The 23,808-nt window shown below is 45.5% G+C and overlaps 1 protein-coding gene and 1 pseudogene across 2 annotated transcripts; both read left to right on the top strand.

The window, feature by feature from the left end:
* The first annotated feature begins 454 nt into the window (after nucleotides 1–454).
* Nucleotides 455–3,479, top strand: LOC125550097 (putative uncharacterized protein DDB_G0290521). Of its 2 annotated transcripts, none has more exons than XM_048713008.1 (6): nucleotides 455–862; nucleotides 965–1,032; nucleotides 1,142–1,192; nucleotides 1,348–1,407; nucleotides 1,511–2,377; nucleotides 3,014–3,479. In XM_048713008.1, the coding sequence occupies exons 1-6, from the start codon at nucleotides 589–591 to the stop codon at nucleotides 3,020–3,022; spliced, it is 1,329 nt and encodes a 442-aa protein (XP_048568965.1). In that variant the 5' UTR covers nucleotides 455–588; the 3' UTR covers nucleotides 3,023–3,479. The 2 variants fall into 2 exon arrangements, with proteins under 2 accessions (XP_048568965.1, XP_048568964.1); XM_048713007.1 differs by having other exon boundaries at nucleotides 456–862; nucleotides 3,004–3,479.
* A 5,032-nt stretch (nucleotides 3,480–8,511) lies between these two features.
* Nucleotides 8,512–19,979, top strand: LOC125553290 (annotated as a pseudogene).
* Nucleotides 19,980–23,808: the final 3,829 nt, after the last annotated feature.

Genomic DNA, 23,808 nt, shown 5'->3' with positions numbered 1-23,808 from the left:
ACACCCATACCCCTAACCCTATGGACAAAAACGATGACACATGCCCTATCCATTAAGATACACCATAGGTGAAAGCGACACCCAGTGTCCTATCCGTTCGATTTGAATTCCCACCTTAAGAACGGATGTAATAAAAGATAGATATATAAAAAAAATATCTTCATACTGTGCGTTCAATCAAGAAATGATCTATATAGTGCTAGTGCACATACGAGTGTTTATAAGAAAAAGAAAAAACATAGTTAGGTAGAAGTCATGACCGCCTTATCCTTTTAGAACACTGAAAATGTGATTTACAACATAAAAATTTTAAAAAATACAAATTGACGGTATCGTCCGAATTTGATCTTATTTCATCTAGCATTTTTTAGAATATCTATATCAAATAAAAATTGAGTCAAATATCTGGCAAATAAATAAGAAAATAGCGTCAACCCTTGAGGCCCATTATCCGAGGGTTTGAGCCCAACCAACTCCAACTGTGTAGTAGAGTTCCGCCGCCGCCGCCGCCGCAATCCAACCCCGATTCGATTCGGTTCCGGCGGCCGCCCACCCTCTCCTTTCCTCTCCGGACCAGCGCAGGCGGCGATGCGCGGCGGGCGGTCGGGGGGCGGGGGGCTGCGGAACCCCTGCCTGACGATGCACCAGCCGTGGGCGTCGCTGCTGGTGCACGGCATCAAGCGCGTGGAGGGCCGCTCCTGGCCGTCGCCGGTGACGGGCCGCCTCTGGATCCACGCCGCCTCCAAGGTGCCCGACCCCGACACCGTCGCCGCCATGGAGGACTTCTACCGGGAGATCTACGCCGTCGACGGGGTCCACCACATCGACTTCCCCCAGCACTACCCCGTCTCCCGCCTCCTCGGTCCCTATCTCCTCCTCCTCCCCCTCTCACCTTCCTTGATTGATACCACTGCTGCTTTCCTCCTCAGCTTGCTGACGCCATTGCCGATTGATTATTGCTCAGGGTGCGTCGAGGTGGTCGGCTGCGTCAGGTCCGAGGAGCTCGTCTGCTGGGAGGACGTGCCCCAATCAGTAAGAGAATGCCATTCCCTCTCCTCTGCTCTGCTATAAATGGCCTGGATTTGTGCACCTTGTCGTGTCATTGCTGAATATGGTGCTTCTTGAATTGACTTGATTGCAGGTCAGGCTTGAAGGCTTGACCGACTTCTGCTGGCTTTGCGAGAATCCGCAGGTAAAACCCCCTAAAATCACCCATGTATCGGTCAGTCGCAATGAGTATGCCGTCATTGGCTAGATTCACATCCCACCTTGTCAAAGCGCCTGAGACTCAGATGCCTGCTGTTTTTCTATTTATGACAATTTCCCACTATGCTTTAATTTCTGCAGAAGCTGGTGGTTCCGTTCGAGATGCGCGGTTATCAGGGTGTGTACAATTTGGAAAGAAGGGTTAGTCACTAATTGTTGCTAACATAAAGCAATGCTTTTTCATCCATCTCTTGTCACCGTTACGTTGTGAGCTTATTCTGTGCCGTCTTGTGTCGCATTGCAGGTATACGAGGGAGCAGCCAGGGGTCTTTCACCTGTTCAAGGTCCACTGCCGGTCAAGTTCCCGCTTCCAGATCCCAGAAACCCCTTGTCTCTCAAGCCGGGATCTCTCAATTTCGACTCTTCAAAGTCTGCCCTGGTCAAGACTGAGAGTGTTTCTGCAGCGATAGCCGGGGCTAGAGCTGCCGCGACTCAGTATTCGAGGAAGGGTAGTACTGCTGCCACTAGCAGTGAGATTCAAACTCGAGGGAAATCGAGGGAGAATCATGCCGATGGCAGTTCAGGGAGTGGGGCTCTGCCGTCTGTTGTCCAGAACAGTCAATCGCATCCGCAAAACCAGGATCCATCGCCTGTTGTCCAGAACAGTCCATCGCATTTGGTAATCCAGAATCCATCGCCTGTTGTCCAGAACAGTCCATCATACTCGCAAACTCGGAATCCTCAGTATATTGCTCAGAGCAGTCCATCCTACTCGCAAACTCGGAATTCTCAGTATATGGTTCAGAGCAGTCCATCCTATTCGCCAACTCAGAATCCTCGGTATATGGCTCAGAGCAGTCCATCCTATTCGCGGAACCAGAGTCAATCGTCCATTATCCAGAGCACTCCATTCTATTTCCATGACCAGAATCAATCGGCCAATGTCCACAGCAATCCATCCCATTTCCATTATCAGAATCAATCTTCCACTGTCCACAACAGTCCATCCTATTCTCATAACCAGAACCCATCGCCCAATGTCCAGAACGGTCCATCCTACTCGCAAAACCATAACCCTTCTCCTGTTGCCCAGAACAGTCCATCGTTTTTGCAGCACCAGAACGCTGAGCCTCGGAGAAGTCCCAGACTACAGGGTGGAGCTCCCCACAGGGTGAGTGCTCATTTTTCATTCTGAACCAGAATTTCGTACCACCAAGATAACTATGAAGTATAAACTGGGGCAGTGAGTAAATTTAGCTGCCTATCCCCAGTAACTATATTGCTATTAAATTTCACCGATGTTAATCATGGTTACTTATGAACCTAAACTAGAGATTTCTATAGTAAGTTGTTGCTGTTAATTTACACCGACTTGGAGATGACTATAGACTATGAATGCCTAGTACATACATAGTTTGAATGCTGGAATTACTGGGGAAGACTCAATTAGAGATGTCTATGGTAAGTTATTGCTGTGTGTTATTTTGATGATGCAGTTCGCCTATGAAGCGTCAGATATGTAAAGAAGTACAACCTCCATCCGGAATTAACTGTTGCTGAAATGGGTGTATCTACTCGTTTCAGCGACAGTTAATTTTGGACGGAGGGAGTACTTTTTGTGTGTGTGTTTGTGTGGAATTAGCAGCCACCTGCTAGTGTTTATTTGTCCAATTTTCTTGCTCGGTCAACGTGTACGGTGTGCTTTAGTCAGACGGACTTGTTTTCCAGTTGATGCCTAACTCTGTCTTTCTCATGAATCGTTCATTTTGCAAACTAAACTAATGGTTATTTGGTTAGCTCGTTGCAGCGGCGCTGAGAGACTTGAAGCAGTCAAGCTTGCGCGAGAGCGGGGAGCAATCATCAGCTCCCAGAAGCTGGCCTGAATAATTTGGGAACCATCGTCATCTGCCTGCTTCTGTGCGACGATACCAGCTCCTTAATTGTGTAGAGTACAATGTAGCATTTGCTCATACGTTTCCGACTGATGATAGCATAGCATGATAGTGTGGCTGTGATAGTGCTGGCACGATGTATCGGGCGCAGCGCCATGCCGCGCCCTGCGAGGTTTCCCTGCCGTTGCAGGGTATGCGTGTATCTTGTCATCATGTAACATACAAACTTAGGTTTGGTTTGAAATACTCCAGTGCTTAGACTAGTTGGTGGTTGGATGTGTATCTCATACATTGACAGTTATGGGACGATCTACCATTGTGACGTTTGGGCCCAAAGTGCATGGGAATGTGAAGCAGTAATATTGTGCTGCACATTATATATGGGTGTGTTTGTTTCATGCCATAGCATGCCCTAGGTATTTTATTTTGCCAACCATTGGCTATCCAAAAAATTGGCTAGAGATTCCAAGATTTTGCAACCAAGTGAAAGTTAAAGTATCATAGGATGCAAAAAATAATAATTAGGTAGGGCAAATTTGGGCACCAACCAAATATACCTTAAGTCCTCGTGTGTGCGGGATATAATGGGCCAGTTATTTTCAGCTTACCAGTTTTCGTATTCAGATTCTGAGAAACTGTCCACATAATCAGCTGTACATAATCAGCTGTGTGCCACCGAGTTCTTTTCAGCTGTTGCAGTATGAGATTGTTGTATGAGTTGTGTAGTGAAATTTTCTCTACTGAAATTGTATAATGAGTTGCTCGCATTAACTTGTTTCAAATTTTTTGACCTTGAATATAAGCACCATAACAATTCACAAACATCATAAACAGCTAATTCGACATATTTCATAAAGACAAGTGGGGGATTTGTTGGGAATCCCTGTGCATGATTAGAGGGGCAGTACACATCAATGCCATCCATCCATCTGTACAATATATACCAATGCTGCCCGTCCATTTATACAACTAGATGATCCGTTGCCCCCATGTCGCAAAGGCTAAATACAACTGAGAAGTTAGGCAAACTATACGAAACACTTTTTGGGTATAGTGACCGGATCTTTTCTCTCATTGATTCGGCGTGATTAACTCCTCGCCTAACTAATTATTTGCAAGCCTAATTAGCTACCTTCCTAATTCTGTACATGCCTAATTAATTGTCTATATGATTAATTAATTGCATGCCTAACTTCTAATTATATGTAGTAGTTCTAATTAATTGCTTGCCTAATACCATGCCACTCTAGAATTATATGTAGTAGTTCTTGCCTAATACTAAGGATATCAATCCAAGTTAGGCTATTAATTGAGAAGCTGTACAAGGAAGATTTAGGTTTCACAACTATAATGCTGGACAGTTTACAAAACAAGTGTTGTAATCATGACCTCCCATTATCTTATTTTTTGACTCTGTTATCAACTTGTCATCTGAAAACATGTTTTGTTTCATGTACTGGAGGCAGCAGCAGGTGTAACTCCCATTTAACACTTTGTTGTTGTTGTTGTTGTTGTTGTTGTTGTTGTTGTTGTTGTTGTTGTTGTTGTTGTTGTTGTTGTTGTTTTTGTGTTTTAAAAAAAATAAAATAAAATAGCATACTAATTAAAGTCCTAAAAACTTATTTATGTTGTAACCTGGCCATCTTGCCTTTTTTTGGCTTCAAATGCTTATGCAGTTGATGGACAAACAAAGACTCATTGGGTTTGCTGAAGCGATCAAAAGTCATCCATTGAAGATCCAACAACCCATGACGATCTTTTTCTATTTTTGCACCATTAGCTCAGTTTCTACTATAATTTCCCCCGTTGAAGCACTCGTAAGTAGGTCAAACTACTTTGAGTGAATTGGAAAAATGTAAGATTTGGCATGCAGCAGTACATGTTTGCGTGAGTCAGTGTCGTGATGCTTAGAATTGTTCTAGAAACACCAATAATCAGTGAGGATAAGTACTACTCCCTCTGTCTCGTAATATAAGATCTTATTACATTCAATATTCAATATGTGAGTACATACGTCACGGCTATGCGTGGTAGTAAATTGTTTGTTTAACAAATGACATCGAATCACCGATGTCTAGTTCAAAGCAAGTCTAATAGAGTTGCCATATTGACTTGATGCTCATAATAACCACCGTTGATTTTGGTTGAAAAGACAGCTCTACCAGAGACAACCCCCCTCCCCCCTCGATCCCCATAAGTTTTATAGGGTTCTCCAAATCGAGCTCGCCGGCTTCCATATTTTGTGGTTGTGGAGGGGGGGGAGGGGTGGAGGGGGTATCTGGACCGCACTTCATCTAGAAACAGTTTAGCGCTAGTGACAATTACCCCTCCCGTTGCTCTTCTCGTTTGCACCACGACCTCTCCTCCATCGTTATAGAGCTGCCTTTGACCGCTTCTGGCCATCCCTAGACCATGTTGCCGATGACTTGGATGACGCCTCGACCCCAATCTCCAATTCCATCGGTTTGGAGTCGGATCCGACGACTTCAACGGTAGCCTTCGACGATCGCTCGCCGCTGCTGAGGCCAACACCTCGTCCACCTTGCCGGCGAAGAGGCCAATGCACCCCCATGACATCGTGTGCAGGTGGCGGCCTCCCTCGTCGGGACTGCAATTGTCCCCAAAGAAAGGACAAAAGAAGAAAACGCAAACATGCCGCACTAGCAAGCCCACCCACCTTTGCGGAAGGGTAGCAGGAAGAGGCCTTCATGGCCCAGGACAACGTGTGTCCAAGAGGCCACCGACACGGTAGTGGTGTGGGCCTTCTCCCATGTGCCCCGCTCTTGGTGTTTGATGGACTCCAGATTTCACGCGGAGACAACATACAAGGCGACACCTCGAAGATGTTGATGGGTCGGGTTCGTCGGCTGGATTGGACGATGGTGGCGAACAACATTTGCAGCGAGGGCAGTAGTGTCCGAAGTGGATTTGATGGCAGCGTCCGGGTGAGGCATGGGAAGAGGGGAGAGTGTGAAAAATTGGAGGGATATGGGGGAGGTTTTGGGTGGGCCTGAATTGTCAGAGTCCTACATGGCAGACGTCTGAACTCCCCTACTTTGCCTTCTGGATGTCCAAACGCGTCAGGCCCAAAGTAGGGGTCCGTTTGGACGCATAAAAGTGTCCAGACACAAAGTAGGGCTCACTGAAGCACTCTAAAGTACTCCCTCCGGTCCTTTTTACTCTGTATATTAGAATTCTCTGAAGTCAAACTTTACAAATTTTGACCGTATTTATATGAAAAAATATCAACACCTGCCATGCTAAAGTTATATAATATGAAACTTTAAGTCATGACACATTTAGTGGTATTGATTTCAGATTGTGGATGTTGGTAGTTTTTTCTATAAAGTTGGTCAAACTTTACGAGGCTTGACTTCAGTCAAATCTTATATGCGAACTAAAAAGGACCGGAGGGAGTACTCCCTCTGTTTTTTTACTCCATATATTAGCTTTGACTGAAGTCAGACTTTATAAAGTTTGACCAAGTTTGTAGGAAAAAATATGAAAATTTACAGTAACAAATTTATATGATGTGAATATATATGCAATGATGAATCCAATGATATTAATTTGGTGGTGTATATGTTAATATATGTTTCTGTGAACTTGTTGAAAGTATATAAAATTACCTTTAGACAAACCTAATATGCGGAGGTGCCGGGAATCCCCTTCCCACCACCGGCCACCAGCACGAAGGCACCGGGATTCCCCTCCGCGCCATCGGCTACCAGAGCGGAGGCACCGGGATTCCCCACCGGGATCCCCATCCTCGCCACCGGCTGCCAGAGCGGCAGGCAGGGGAAAGGCGAATTCATGGATTCACTGGCAAAGTCTGATGGGGAGAGTTTGCCCTAGCCACCTAGGGTTAGGCAAGGAAACAAGAGGGTCGTAAAAATATCCATTCATATTGACCTGACCTAATTCAAACCATAATAATTTGCACTTCCAAACCAAACCTTCACAGCCGTCAATTTCACAAACGGTTTTCTCAACAGTTTTGTTAAGTCTGAGTCGACTGAGACGGTCTCAGTCTATATTATATTCCTTCGATCTTGCATAGAGATTCGTAAAAGAAAATTCTTTTCAGTTTACTTTTTTTCTTCTTATATTCCTCAATCCCAAGGAAACTATGTGACTTCTATCTAGAGCAATATACTGGCCCAGCAACAAGAAAGAGAAAAACAGCGAGCAAATCCATCCGTCATCTTCAAGTCTGCATGCTGACTTGAGAAAATCAGATAGAGCGGTGTCCTCGGAGGCGCCGAGCAGCTGCTCGAGGTACTCCGCACCGAGGTCCTCGAGCTCCATCACCATGCCCTCAGGCTGCGCCCCCCGGGTGGCGGCCTTCACCTTCCTGCCCGCCGCCGTGGCCTACCGGCTCCGCATGGAGTGCCGCCGCTTGAGCGCCAGCACGGGCGACACGCCATGGGCACGACCGCACACGTCGTCTGCTGCGCCCTCAAGCGAACGCCGGACATGGTCATGGAGCGGCGGGCCAGAAAGTTGCCGACGCCGGTGGTGAGCCGGGGCGACGCAGATCAGAGATGGAGTTGGAGGTTGGAACGGATGGAGGCGCGGCTCCATGGAATTTATACCGGTGGCGCCAAGTTCGTTGAGCAGAGCTGAGAATGATGCAGGGGAGGGTAGAGTTGGAATTATTGGAAAAAAGCTCTGCTTTTCTGTCTCCTTTAACTGCTGGGGCACATTTGTTTTGAAGAGTAAGATTTAAAAGTACATTAAAGTAATTCAAAAATATTTGCAGTGGACATGTTCGAGTATTCTACTTCTACATGCCTGCATTTTTCATGCTGAAATGACATTCGTGGTGCTATGGAGTCTTTATCTAGTTTCGCCTGCATGAAACTCATCATATATGTGTGTGTGTGTTTTGTTAAAATAAAAAATCTATGGCCAAAACATGTATCGACTCTGGTCAATTTGTATTGGGGTAAGTGAAGTTGAATGCATTCAGGTGATGCATGGTGGCTTCAGCTGCTTCTCTCCTACTCTTTCACTCTCTTGACCATCTTTAACTACCTACTCATCGTCTCGGGCGAACTTTTGTCATTCTCATCATCGACGTACTAGCCGAATATGTCTTTCTTTGTCAGGATTCGTATGTATGAAGCCGATATCATAACCGTGAGCTGCATGCAATTGAGATCCCAGTGGGTGCCGCAAACCTCGCTGAAACCATCGGGCCGACGGCACGGTAAAAAGCATGGAGCAACGACAAAACTGGAAAAATAAAAATATTAAACAAATAATTTCAAATTAAAAATCTCTTTTATTGGGCTATCAACATACATGAATGAGACAAACTTGATCGATCGAGGGACCGTCACCTGCATGCAGCATTTTTTTATTTTTTATTTTAGCAAAATTAAGCTGCAGAGTTGACTGACTTGGAAAGACCTCTTCCTCACTCCTCTCCTCTGCTCCGCCGCCACCGCCACTTTCGCTCTCTCTCTCACTTCCTCCTCCGCCGCCGTCTCCTCCCAAACGCGCAGCATCACTGGACCACGAAATCTTGCGAATCGAGCCGCCCACCACATCCATTGCTCGATCCTCCTTTTCTCCACTCCCAATCCAAGCACCACAAACACTCAGACGGATTACAGAGATGCGGCGGTGAGCTAGGGGGCAGCGTCGCCATCCATGGCGGTGGTGAGCGCCGCGCACGGCGCCTTTGGGCCCCTGCTCGGGAAGCTCACGGCCTTGCTCGCCGACGAGTGCGGCCGGCTGAAAGGGGTCCGCCGCGAGATCCGCTCCCTCAGATCCGAGCTCGCCAGCATGCACGCCGCGCTCAAGGAGTACACCAAGCTGGAGGACCCCAACCACCAGGTCAAGGCCTGGATCTCGCTGGTCAGGGAGCTGGCCTACGACACCGAGGACGTCTTCGACAAGTTCATCCACCACCTCGGCGACAGCCAAGACCATGGCGGATTCAAGGACTTGTTCCGCAAGACCGTTCGCCGTCTCAAGACGCTTGGAGCCAGGCATGGAATCGCCGGCGAGATCCACGACCTCAAGGACCGCATCAGGCAGGTGAAAGAGCTCAAGGATTGTTACAAGCTGCTGAATGATGCTCCTTCGAGCACCGCCGGCCCTCCAGCCGTGGATCCGCGGCTGCACGCACTTTTTGCCGATGAGGCACACCTTGTGGGCGTCGACGGTCCAAGAGACCATCTTGCCAAGTGGGTGTTGGAAGAAGCAAACACATCGCCCAAACATTGCAAGGTCTTGTCTATTGTTGGGTTTGGTGGTTTGGGAAAGACAACGCTGGCGAATGAGGTTTGTCGCAAGATTGAAGGGAAGTTTGATTGTAAGGCTTTCGTGTCGGTCTCGCAAAAACCAGATATAAAGAAAATTATCAAGGATTTGATGTCTCAAGTGTCATGCCAAGGTGGATCCACAAAAGATTCCAGTGATTGGGATGAAATGAAGTATATTTCAGAGCTAAGAGTACTACTACAAAATAAAAGGTAACCTCGACCCTTATTATTCCCGTTGAAGGATGTGCCTGCCATCCATGCTTCTCAATATTTCATCCACTTATCTGGGATCCAGTAAATGCGCAATATTATTTCCTGTTTGTGATCCGATAACTAGAATTGACATCATCTACTAATTTTGTAGGTATCTCATCATCATCGATGATGTATGGTCTACACAAGCATGGCACGCTATCAAGTGTGCTTTTCCAGAGAATAATTGTTCCAGCAGAATTATAGCTACTACACGCATCATTGACGTAGCAAAGTCATGTTGTCCGGGTGCTGATGACCGTGTGTATGAATTGGAAGCCCTAAGTGATCTCCACTCCAGAAGATTGTTTTTCAAAAGATTATTTGGCTCTGAGGAACATTGCCCTGACATGTTGAAAGAAGTTTCTAGTAAAATTCTAAAGAAATGTGGAGGCCTACCATTGGCAATTATCAGTATATCTGGTTTACTAGCAAACAAACCATGCATCAAGGAAGAGTGGGAGAAGGTTAAGAGGTCAATTGGTTCTTCAATGGAAAAAACTATGAGTCTAGAGGGCATGAGTCGCATACTATCTCTTAGCTACAATGATCTTGCACCCAATCTCAAGACTTGCTTGTTGTACCTAAGTTTGTTTCCCGAAGACCATCTGATTGACAGAGAGAGGCTAGTGAGGCGATGGATTGCAGAAGGCTTCATCTCTGAAGAGCGTGGACAGAGCAAGCAAGAGGTCGCAGAGAATTACTTCTATGAGCTGATCAACAAGAGCATGGTCCAACCGGTTGACATTGAGTATGATGGAAAGGTCTCTGCCTGCCGAGTCCATGATATGATGCTCGAAATTATTATTTCAAAATCAGCTGAAGATAATTTTACCACTGTGGTAGGTGGAGGTCAAACTAGTTTGCCCAATCATCAAGGTTCAATTCGGCGGCTATCAATCCAGCACATTGACAAGAAACTTGCATCTGAACTAGCAAATGTAGATCTCAGCCATGTTCGAACTTTGATAGTAATGCCATCATGTTGCGTCACACACTTGCCCAGCCTTGATCGGTTTGAAGCTTTACGTGTTCTGGATTTTGAAGGTTGTGGGGATTTAAAGGACTATGATATGAAAGGCATGGAAAAATTATTCCAGCTAAAGTACCTCAGCTTTAGGGGCACAGGTATATCAATGCTTCCTTCGGGGATCTTGATGCTAGGTAATCTAGAGACTCTAGATCTTCAGGATTCATATGTGGAAGAGTTGCCTGCTGGAATTACTCGGCTGACTGCACTACGACACCTAATCGGATTTATGACCAAGCAGCTGCCAAATGGGATTGGGAGCATGAGGAACTTACAGCTGATGCCAAGCTTTGTTATTACCTTGCAAGAAACAGATGTGTTGGAGGATCTCCGGAACCTGACAAGTTTGGAGGAACTCTATGTGAATCTTGGTAGTAAAGTATCTAGCGAGGACAAGAGATGTGAAAAAGAGGCGTTCCTCTCCTCACTGTGCAAGCTTGGCACCTGCAAACTCCGGTTCTTGGAAATAGATGTGTACAACGGTGGTTCCCTGGACTTCTTAGATTCTTGGTCCCCTCTGCCATCTTCTCTTCAGAGCTTTTGGGCGGCCTACTCAGATTCGTTCACGAACGTGCCAAAGTGCATTACACCTGCACTCACCAACCTTGCCGATCTGGGTATCGGCTTAACTGAACTGACGGAAGATGGGCTGCTTACTCTTGGGAAGCTCCCATCCTTACTTCGCCTGAGACTATGGGTATCAAATAAGTTTGTTGGTACAGTCCAAGCCACTTCTTTCCCAAACCTGAAGTTGCTTTACTTCATAAAAACTGAACAATTATATGTTTCGTTCGTGAAAGGGTCTGCGCCCAAGCTTGAGGAAATTAGCAACATGCCATTCAGTGTGTCGGCTGCAAAAGCTAATAAATTGTATTTAGGCATCCATCATCTCCCATGTCTCAAACGAGCTCACATAGTGCTTGATGACGAAGACGCGACACCTTCAGAATGCAAGGCTGCTGCTGCTGCGATCAGGAAAGAAGCAGGTGCCAATTCCAACCATCCTGCACTTACTTTTTGGGGGGAACCAGAGGGAGAGGACGATGAAGAGACCGGTGGTAGTGACGAGGAGAAGAGCAAGGAAGATGGTAACGGTGGTGAGGATTAAAGTGCTCACAAACTGCAAGAGGTAGCAATTGATATTCTAATCATCCACCAATTGATATCTCTTTTAGAAAACATCTTCACATTTTGATTTTCTGCACCAATTGATATCCCGAGCTGCTTCTGGTTTCCTCAAATTCACATGTTTTACTGTTTTACTGTTTTGCCGATCCAGGATATGTTGTGCGGCTGGATTGCGTGGTTCGAGTGTCACAGCGAAGAAGAGACATGATGCTAGTTAATCTCAACTCAACACGAGTCTCAACTCAAGTCGCCACTACTTGCTACATGCACTCTGTTTGATTGCCTCCGTCCTGAGACTACTTTTGTTGATAAGCTTGTTGGTACTACGGACATCAAAGAAGTTTTGTTACTTTTGGGCAGCTCCCATCCTTACTTGTCCTGAAACTACGGACATCAAATACAGTCCAAGGCATCTCTTTCCCAAATCTGAAGGTGCTTCTCTTCTCAGGAGCAGCATAAAAACAGCAGAGATATAACTTGATAACAAATAAGCGTCACGTTCAGAAAGCATCCCACGGAGGGAGAGGATATTTCTCAAATTCACATGTTCTACTGTTTCCCCTTTGTCGATCCAGGATATTTGTTGCTTGGAGGCAGCAAGCTAATTAATTAATTAATATTCCTTGCACTTCCAGTGGACAAGCTGAAAGGTGAAGCTGAAACAGAGACACCTCCGAAAACTGTGTTTGATTGCCTCCGTTTCTTACTTCGATGATTCAAATCTAAACTCTGTGGGAACTTGTAGTCTGAATACCTAGGCTAGGCTGTTGTTGTTAATTCGCTTATACTCTGTCCCCGGTAGGTTTATGCATTCGGTGGGACCTACGCTCCATTTGCATTCAGGGTCACTTTTTTTGTTGAATACTTGTTTTATATATGTTTCCTTTGTTCCAAAAAAAGTTTTGTTGAATTACTGTGCACTGAGCATGGCAGATCCACCATGGAACACAATTGTATATCCGCTGATTTAGTACGTATGTGTTATTAGTTGTCAGTTATGTTCTTAAACAGCACGCTGTGATACTTACTCTCGACGTTTTGAGGTGAAGTATTTTTTTTTTCGAAAAGAGGAGCTCCCCGACCTCTGCATCAGAACGATGCATACGGTCATCTTATTAACCAAATAACAAAAAGTGCCAACAAGGTTCCACAGTCTTCAGCCAGACAAAAGCAAAGGATAAATGCAGCTCACACAGAGCGACAGACGGCTAGATACACAAACTAGCCCGAAAAAGATGCCACAACCGATAAATGCTACTCTCACGGTCAGAGAGATGAAAAGCATAATCAAATAGCTATATAGCCCAATTGCATAAGAGCATCTACAGCCGCATACACCTAATCCGGCGTCTCAAACGTTCGCAAAGAAGGCGAATCAGTAGTGGCGCATCATAAGGAACATGTAGATACAAAATGTTGATTTCCCATACCTCCTTGTTGGATATGTGTTGACCCCATACCTGGAAATAGTGAAAGTCTGATCAAAGGTAAAAGCTGGTTGCAACTACTCCCTCCGTTCGGAATTACTTGTCTCGGGAATGAATGTATCTAGAACTAAAATACGTCTAGATACATCCATTTTCACGACAAGTAATTCCGAACGGAGGGAGTATTAGGAAGCTCTAAGGGCGAAAGCAACGGAAGTAGCCTGCCACATTTTCTGCAAATTAAACACATCACTGGCTTATCTCACAAACTGGTTAATTATGAAGCATACACAAACAAGAAATCTATACAAATCTGGACTCAAATATGTATATATCGAGGAAAGCAGATGATGTACTACATAGCAACTAATGTTTGACAGTTCAGTAGCAATAACATTTGATTAAGCCAAAGATGATACCGTTGTGGATATTTCTCACTTAGTGGAGCACCAATAGTCGAAGAACCAACATCATCGAAGACACCATATATTTGAAATTCCGTGGCAAAATTATGAACCATGCATGCACCTGAAGAAAGGATAGCAGAAATTCATTTATCTGAGAAGGGAAAAAGATGACATTTTTTTAAAATGCCAGATTAACAATTTTTTCAAATGCTTGTTTACTATTTTTTGAAATGCCAGATTAACATTTTTTTTAACACATGGTCAACATTTTTTCTACACACATTTACCATTTTCATTTAGAAAGTTTAACATTTCTTAAATAAATGTTCACTATATAAACATTTAACAATTTTCAATTAAAAGTTCCACAATTTTTAGTACATGGTCAACATTTTTACTATATACATTTAACATTTTTAAAATACAGGTTTAACATTTTTTGAATGCATGATCACTATAAACATTTAAAATTTTTCAATTAAAAGTTCCACAGTTTTTAGTACATGGTCAAAATTTTTACTATATACATTTAACATTTTAAAAATACAGGTTTAACATTTTTTGAATACATGGTCAACATTTTTTCTATACACATTTAACATTTTTCAATTGCATGATTAACAATTTTCAAATACTTATTTAACATTTTTTCAGAATCTTGGTAACATTTTTTAAATATACTATCAACTTTTTTCATACCCACTTGTATATTTTTTGTATACATTGTCAACATTTGTTCTATACACATTAAAAGAATTCTAATGCATAACAAGGTTTGCCTGGCTGCGATGAGGGAGGGGCAAAGACGGCGGCGCGCCTTTGGCTCGCTGCAGTGCTTGTAGCCGTCGTTAGGTGGTCTATGAACTTGGATGTATTTTTTATGTCTGGTGTTCTTTGTATACCTTGGAAGTTGATGAATAGATCAGAAATTTTTCCTCGCAAAAAAATATCCAAAACGATATGTAACGTATTTTTTGTAATATGTATGTTTAGAAATTTTCTAAGTGTAACCGAAAGTAAAACAAATCAATCAAAAAAAAAGAAAAAGAAAACTGAAAAAAGAAACGAGGTTGTGGCCTCCCATGAAATAGGCCGGCATATGTGCTTCCGTGACTTCAGCGAGTTAGAAGATTGTCTCGCTATCTATAGGCGTACCCAACAAACTAAGGGAGCCTCTATTTCCCAACCGGTCCAGTGGACAGTGTGGAAACGCGCATTCGCCACGACGTGAACTTCCCATTTTTTTCTTTCGTTGTATAAGTCTTTTGCTTCTTCAATAAAATTTGAATTTAAAAAAAGCTGAATTTGGAATTTTTTTATTAATTTTAAAGGAATTCCTGAATTTAGACATTTTAAAAATATTCAGAATGGCAAAAAAGGGTCTCCAAACTGAGAAATATTCCTGGATTATAAAAAATATTCACAAATTTGAAGATTTCAATATCCGTTCATGAATTTAAAAAATGTTCTGATTTCAAAAAATGTTCCCAGATTTTGAAAAATGTTAAAGAAATTGTAAATTGTTCACGGAATTGAAAACTGTTCATGTGTTTGAAATAATTTGCTGGATTTACAAGATGCTCATGAATTTGTAAAAAAAAGTTAAAAATGTAAAAAGAACATTCATGGATCCAAAAAATGTTCATGAATTTGAAAATTATCCCTGGATTTGAAAAATGATGCTGGATTAAGATGTGCATGAATTTGAAAAATGATGCCGGATTTGTTAAGCTCATGGTTAGTGATGGTTTACCATGCTACATGCTACTAGTAACATCAGATTATTCTTATTTAATTCGCTTGAGACTTATTTTCGGTAGAAGGGGCCACACACTACAAAAATGGAGTCTTCCTTACAGCGCAATTCGCTTGAGACTTGCAGCACCATTTGTCTCCTTCCACCAACGCCGTCCATCGATCGTTACTGGTTAGGTGAGCCTTGCAACTACTCAGCAGGCGACACACAGTTTCCTGGCTCCATAAAAACAAACAAAGGTGTAAGAGATCAAAGCCTGAGACAAGTTGTCCTTAGTTTATTAGCGTCTCACTTTGCTTAATGGACATGCTAACTAAATATATACCACTACATCGTGATTAGGCCACTGAATGCGCCAACCTAACGTGAATTAAGTACTCCTAAACACTAGCCTCGCGCGCATGTCTTCATCTGACCCGAGCTGCTCGGACCAGGCTAGGCTTGCCATTGTTAGGTGAACCAAAGATAAAGCTTTTGCTTCCTCCTCTTCATCTTCCTGCTAGCTTCACTTGGTCCGACCTATTCTCCCCACTCCTTCAGACAACTCAACGACACCCACAAGCTATAGATTTCGTCCATATAGGAATAGCTAGAGGGCTCAATTAATGGCTCCTGTGGTGAGCGCTTCACTTGGCGTGTTGGGTCCCCTGCTGGTGAAGCTCACCGGTCTCCTCGCTGGAGAGTATGGCCGCCTCAAAGCGGTCCGCCGTGAGATTCGGTCCCTCCAATCTGAGCTCACCAATATGCATGCTGTGCTGGAAGAGTACACGAAGCTCGAAGATCCAAGTGGTCAAGTCAGGCATGGATATCGCTGGTGCGCGAGCTGGCATATGATACCGAAGACATCTTCGACAAGTTCATCCATCACCTTGGTAAGGGCGGCCGTCGTGGTGGTTTCAAGGAGTTCTTGCGCAAGATCACTCTCCCTCTGAAGACGCTTGGACCTCGGCGCGAAATCGCCGGCCAGATCGATGACCTGAAGGATCGCATCAAGCAAGTGAAAGAGCTCAAGGATAGTTACAAGTTGAATGATGCTCCTTCCAGAACCACTGGCCATATGGTCGTGGATCCCCGGCTGCATGCACTCTTTGCTGAGGAGGCTCACCTTGTGGGTGTGGATGGTCCAAGGGATGATCTTGTCAAGTGGATGCTGGAAGAAGGTAACAACTCATCCAAACAACGCAAGGTGTTTTCTATTGTTGGTTTTGGTGGACTGGGAAAAACAACACTGGCAAATGAGGTCTACCGCAATATTAAAGATCAATTTGATTGTAAGGCTTTCATATCGGTCTCGCAAAAACCAGATATAAAGAAAATTATGAAGGATGTGATCTCTCAAGTGTCATGCCAAGGTGGATCCTCAAAAGATACCAGTGATTGGGATGAAATGAAGTCTATTTCAGAGCTAAGAGTACTACTGCAAAATAAAAGGTAACATCAATCTTTATTATTTCTCTTAAGAGATGTTTCAAGCCTAGTTCCAGCTGTTTGAGTCATTTATTATTTACTGTAACATTATTAATTCAACACAAAGAAAACAACTCGATTGAGGTCGGTTTGAACAAGTCTAGGTATCCTTACCACCCAAGCTAGAAAGTATCGTGTACCTAGCTATATAATATGCTTCAAATATGAACTATTTTTCAGCATGAATATATTTGTGTCCAAGTCCTTCATCAACTCGATTGTTTTGCATTTAACAAAGTACTCAAACTTCTAAAAATGTTCACTCCCACATTTAAAGAACAAACTACTAAAGTATGATTATATAGTATATATTTGCTTATCATCTTCATTTCAAATAAAATCAAGCATTTCAATAGTTTTTCAATACCATAAAGCAAAAAAATGTAAAAACAATTATGGTTGATTGTGACCCTGTAACAAGGAGTGCGTTCTAGTCATTGTTAATATTTTTAGTGAAGTTAGTTGGCAACTGTATAGGGCACACATAACCAATGAACGCCATCAATTATTAACTACTCCAGTTCAGTATTTATGTGTCATTGATGCAAAGGTTGTGTGTAATAAATGTTACATTTTCTTAATAAACATGAAGCAATATTGGAGTTTCATGGCGTGTTTTGAGTGTCAAAGCATGATTTCTTATCATAATTGGTTGACATGATTTGCTAATTTTATAGGTATCTCATCATCATTGATGATGTATGGTCTGCACAAGCATGGCACACTATCAAGTGTGCTTTTCCAGAGAATAATTGTTCTAGCAGAATAATAGCTACTACACGCATCATTGACGTAGCAAAGTCATGTTGTCTCGGTGGTGATGACCGTGTGTATGAATTGGACGCCCTAAGTGATCTCCACTCCAGAAGATTGTTTTTCAAAAGGTTATTTGGCTCTGAGGAACATTGCCCTGGCATGTTGAATGAAGTTTGTAATGAAATTCTGAAGAAATGTGGAGGTCTACCATTGGCAATTATTAGTATATCTGGTTTACTAGCAAACCGACCAGAAAACAAGCAAGAGTGGGAGAAGGTTAAGAGGTCAATTGGTTCTGCGCTGGAGAAAACTAAGATCCTAGAGGGCATGAGTAACATACTATCTCTTAGCTACAATGATCTTGCACCTCATCTCAAGACTTGCTTGTTGTATCTAAGTTTGTTTCCCGAAGACCATCTGATTGACAGAGATAGGCTAGTGAGGCGATGGCTAGCAGAAGGCTTTATCTCTGAAGAGCGTGGACAGAGCAAGCAAGAGACTGCCGAGAATTACTTTTACGATCTTATCAACAAAAGTATGGTCCAACCAGTGGACATTGGGTATGATGGAAAGGTCGGTGCCTCCGAGTCCATGACATGATGCTTGAAATTATTATTTCAAAGTCAGTTGAAGATAATTTTACCACTGTGGTAGGTCGAGGTCAAACGAGTTTGCCAAATCATCAAGGTTTTATTCGGAGGCTATCAATCCAGTACATTGACAAGGAACTTGGATCTGAACTGGAAAATCTAGATCTAAGCCATGTTAGAACTTTGATAGTAATGCAATCATGTTGCTTGACACACTTGCCCAGTCTAGATCGGTTTGAAGCTTTACGTGTTTTGGATTTTGAAGGTTGTGAGGATTTAGAGAACTATGATATGAAAGGCATGGACAAATTATTCCAGGTAAAGTACCTCAGCTTTAGGGGTACAAATATATCAAAGCTACCATCAGGGATCGTCATGCTAGGTAATCTAGAGACGCTGGATTCTGAGCATACATATGTGAGAGAGTTGCCTGCTGGAATTACTCGGCTGACTAAACTACAACACCTAATTGGATTGCTGAACAAGCTACCAAATGGGATTGGAGGCATGAGGAACTTACAGTTGATGCGAAGGTTTATTATTACCCCGCAAGAAACAGATGTGTTGAAGGATCTCAGGAACCTGACAAGTTTGAAGGAACTCGATGTGGATCTTGGTGATGGAGTCTCTTGCGAGGACAAGAGATGTGAACAAGAGGCGTTCCTCTCCTCACTGTGCAAGCTTGGCACCTGCAAACTCTGTTCGTTGGAAATACGAGCATACCGTGGTTCCCTCGACTTCTTAGATTCCTGGTCGCCTCTGCCATCTTCTCTTCAAAGGTTTTGGGCGCCCAACCGCGATTCATTCACAAACATTCCAAAGATGATTACACCTGCACTCACCAACCTTGACGACATGTGCATCAGCTTAACTGAACTGACGGAAGAAGGGTTTCTTACTCTTGGGCAGCTTCCATCCTTACTCCGCCTAGTACTATTGGTATCAAATAAGTTCGTTGCTACAGTCCAAGGCGTTTCTTTCCCAAGTCTGAAGGTGTTTGACTTGACAGAAACCAAACAAGCATATGTTTCGTTCGTGAAAGGGTCTGCGCCCAAGCTTGAGGAAATTAGGAGCATGCCGTTCAGTGTGTCGGCGGCAAGAGCTAAGGGCTTCTATTCAGGCATTGAGCATCTCCATGGTCTCAAAAAAGTTGAGATAATTCTTGATAGAGAAGACGCGACACCCTCAGAATTCAAGGCTGCAGCTGCTGCGATCATCAAAGAAGCACGCGCCAATCCCAACCGTCCTGCATTTCAATTTGTCCCCAGCTTTGTATCACGAAGCAAGCAACCGATACAACCAATGATAGATGCTGGTGCGGAAGCAGCACAGACACGCCCAAAAAAACTGAAAGAGAAAATACAAAAGAAACAAATGCCGACAATGGCGGATTGACAAAAACGAAGAAGCCTCGCGACCACTGCGGAAAACTCCCACCAAGCTCCGGTACCAATCAACACCTTCAAGAAGGGACGCAGCGATGACGGCACTGCTATAAAGGGTTCCCCCTAGTACACGACGAGGAAAGAGGAAGGGTAGCCCCCGACGCCTTCCAGGAAGGTTTGACGGCACCCTTAGGCACCACCGCGTCGGTGTCGGCCAGGCCGACAGGAATTTCTCCCGATCCCAACTTTCACCTCGGACGCTCTGGAGCCCACTACCAAACCGACCACCATCCTGTGCCAACATGATCTTGAAGTTGCTACTACTTTCTAAACTGAAGTTGCAACTACTTTTTTCCTACAAACACTGTGTTCGATTGCCTCTGTTCCTTACTTTTACGATACGGACTTGAGATATAGTATTATTACTGCTAATAAGGTACTCCGCTCCTGTCGGACAGTACTCGGATTCTGAATACTGTATGCCGTTCATAAGCATGTCCCAGTATCTTTATGCATTCGGCAGGACCTAATCTGTATTTGTATTCGGGAATATTTGTGCTGAATCATTGATTTATATTTTCGTATAAGGCATGCACAAGCGCACTTGTGTTTGATTGCCCTTGTTCCTGGATATGTTTTGTTGAACTAAATATGCTGTCAAATGACAAAAACACCCTTTCGTAATTTTCATGTTCTGGGGCGCAATACCATAAGATGATTTTTGATATGCTTGAATGTTCCAAGTCAAAGGACTCCATATGTATGGAGCATGTAGGGTACAGGCTCTTAGAGCAACTTTAGCAGACCCCGCAAAACGCCGGCCCGCAAAACGCGTTTGCAGTTCGCACAAAACCGCTTTTGCGGGCGGGCGCAGGCTGGCACAGATGCAGACCCCCCAAACGGATCCGTAAAAAAGTATATTCGTGGAATATGCTTTTTTACTGGTCGGCTATGCGGGTTCTACTCGGGCACCAGCGCAACGACCCGCAAACAGAAAAACTGCAAATCTGAAATTTGTCATAGGGTTTCACAAACAAGTTCAAATTCAAATGACATAAATAGTTTGCGCGCAAATAAAAGCGAAGTTCAGTACGCAAAAGAGGGCATGCAAAGGTTTGCGCCCATGTTCGGCATCATCTTGGGGGTCGATCTTCACTCCGCGCCATGGAGTCCATCTTGAAGTTCATCCGCGCCACCGTAGCCGCCTCCGTCGCTTGTTCCAACTCCCGCACCGAACTCATCCACATTGCCACCATATGGAGCAGAGAAAACATCACCGGAGCTGGCACACGGACCGGCCGAGGCGACCATTCTCCTCTTCAAGATCTCTCTGCTTGCCATATCATGCCATGTTTTGGTGACGTCGTCCATATCATTGCGGTTCATTGACATGATCTTGTTCTCTTCGGCGAGCAACAATGACATCGATTTGTTTTCAGAGGCACGTGCTTTTCTCTCCTCAATGGTAGCTTTGCGCAACCCCTCTTCCTTGAGCATTTGCCATTTTTCTTGCTTCTCTTTTGCCTTCTTCTCGGCCAACTCTTTCTTGATCTCCAACGATTTTAACAACATCAACTCGTTTGATTGCACCATGGCATCAATCTTCTCCCTCAAGCTCGATGCTTCTTGCTCTCTCTTCATCTTCTCTTTAGTCTTCTTGTCGCCATCGGGCTTGTGCAAATTTCTCGGGCCATCATCATCCTCATCTTCATCCATGTTTGTAAGTGAGCCTCTCTTTGGTGGGGATTCTTTGTCGATCAACTTTCACTTCTCGTACTTTTGGAGCAACTCCCAACAATGCTCTAATTTGAAGAATCTGCCTTCCGAAGCTTCCATGTCCCTATATCTATGTTGAGCAATCTTGTCCTACACAATGTGAACAAAGTAATGCAATCATTTCTCATGATACATTATGATGATGCACAACTTGAACAAAGGCAAAGCAAACTCACATAGTCGGACTCCACGGTGCCACTTGGAGGTGCATTGCTTACTTGCTCCAAGCAAGCTGCCCAACGGCTGCACATAGGCTTGATGTTCTCCCAACGACCTTGAAGCGACCGAAATGTGTGTGGAGTCCTATTGGGGTAGTTTTTCATAATGCGAAAGTATTGATCTTCAATCCTTTGCCAATATCTCTTGGCGGTTTGAGAAGTACCCGTGCATGCATCAAGAGACACCGCACTCCATGCTTTGATCAAAGCTTGATCTTCCAAGACCGTGTAGTTCTTCGATCTTTGGCTTTTCCCAGTTTTTGCTTGTGATTGCTCAAACGCTTCCGCTTCGATCTCCTCCAACTCGTCCGCACAACCATGATCGTCCACGCCGCCCTCCGTTTCATTGTAGTCGAATGGTTAGAAAGGGGCTTGATCAATGTCAACCGCGTTCGTGTCCAACAAGTTCACGAACTCGGTTGTTGCATTGTTTGAACCACCGCTATAGCAAACGATAACAAGTCACGGGCTATCGAGAACAATGGCGAAAAATGAAAGAGAATCGCCGAAGACCGAAGAGATATACCTTCCGGCCATTTTGTCGAACACCTCACTCACGGGGGGAGCGGCACCGTTGAACGGCATCGCCAGAGCACATCCTCGCGGGGGGATGGAGTGAGAGGTTGAAGAAGATGGCTTCCTTGAAGCCAGAACCTTCCTCCGCGTTGCGCCCGCGGCCTTGCCGGCCTTCCCCGCCGCTGGCCGGGATCGCACTATGGCATTGGTGCCCGGAGCGCGGGCCATCGCGGCGGGGGCAGCCGGATTCCCGCCCTGCACAACCACGTTGCCCTGCCGCTTGCGGGCAGGCGCGGCGTGTGCTTGGGCGACGGCGGCGGGGCCAACATGGCCGGCGACGAGATCCGCCCAAGGGGAAGGGGCGTGCGCGACCTCGACGGTGACGGGGGACAGCATGGGGTCGTCCATGGAGGCGCGGGAGGAGCAGCCGGAGCTTGAGGAGGGGGGGGGCAATGGTGGCGGAGGGTGTGGGGAGCGGGAAAGGGCGCGCGGAAATGTCCCTCCCGCCAACTCTCGCGCCGGATAGGGGTTGAGCTCGGGTCGGCCTCCCAGCCCGTGAAGATAGAGGTTGGGGAGAAGATTTGCCGCGCCCCGCAAAAACTTTTGCGGGCCGGTGCGGGATGCGGGGTCTGATCGTGCAGATTTTCTGGCCCCGACCCCCAATTTGGCGGTTATTTTGCGGGCCGGGGCGTTTTGCGGGGTCTGCTAGAGTTGCTCTTAGACTAGGCCGAGTCGGTTGTTTACTAGGTAGAATAGATTCTATATATACCTGTACATGACTCCCTGTAAATCTGTCCAGATGAGAGCAATAAAAATTACGAAGGCTCGACACGAACCTTTTGGCCAACTCGGGGTTGTCTCGCGAACTGCGGAGTTGATCGATAGTCCGGCCGCGTAGCGGCTTGTGTCAAGTCTCGTGCGTTGTCTCGTGTACTTGTGGGTGCACGCTGCCGTGGCCAAAAGCATCGGCCAGTAAAGTTTGTGGAGAGAGTACTTCGACGACTATCCGCTAAGAGAGTGGTGCCCTTCTCCTCTAAAAAAAGAGAGTACTTCGACGACTATCGACAGTCGGGGGATCGTCGCCAACTGTAGTTACTTGTGTTGGAGTGTTATCAGAGCAACTCCAACGCAGGGACCCAAACGGATACAGATTTTATCCGCTTTTTGTCTGTTTGGGTCTCCTGTCCGCCAAGCGGACGTGGGGCGAATACTGCAGGTATCCAATGGAAGAGCACAAAAGCGGACAGAGCGGACAACAGATACACCAGGAGGCCCCGCTCCTCCGTGCCGGCCGGCACCTTCTTCCGCCGCCCCTCTCTCCCCCTCGCGCCGTCGTTCCCGCCGCTCCCCCTCGCGCCGTCGTTCCCCGCCGCTCCCCATCGCACTGTGCCGCCCCTGACCCCGTCGTGCTGTCCCGCGCCTCCTGCTCGCCGCCCCGCTCGACCACCTCCTGCTCGCGTGGTGCGGCGCGCGCGAGCGAAGCACGAGCAAAGCAGCGGTCGCGGAGGCGAGCTGCGGGGCGCGCGAGGCGCATGAGGCGGGCGGGGCGCGCGACGCAGGCGGGGAGCAGCGAGGCGAGCTGGGGCGCGCGGCGAGCTGGGGCGAACGGCGAGGCGCGAGACGCGCGCGGGGAGCAGCGAGGCGAGCCGGGGCGAGGTACGGGGCGTCCACTCCAGCCGCCGCGCCGCCGTGCCTCTCCGCTTCCCCTCGCGGTGGCGACGACTTCC

This window comes from Triticum urartu, chromosome 4 (assembly GCF_003073215.2).
Source record: "Triticum urartu cultivar G1812 chromosome 4, Tu2.1, whole genome shotgun sequence".
Taxonomy (NCBI): Eukaryota; Viridiplantae; Streptophyta; class Magnoliopsida; order Poales; family Poaceae; genus Triticum; species Triticum urartu.
The sequence above is the reverse complement of the archived record's forward strand: the minus strand, read 5'-3'. Positions and strand labels throughout refer to the sequence as shown.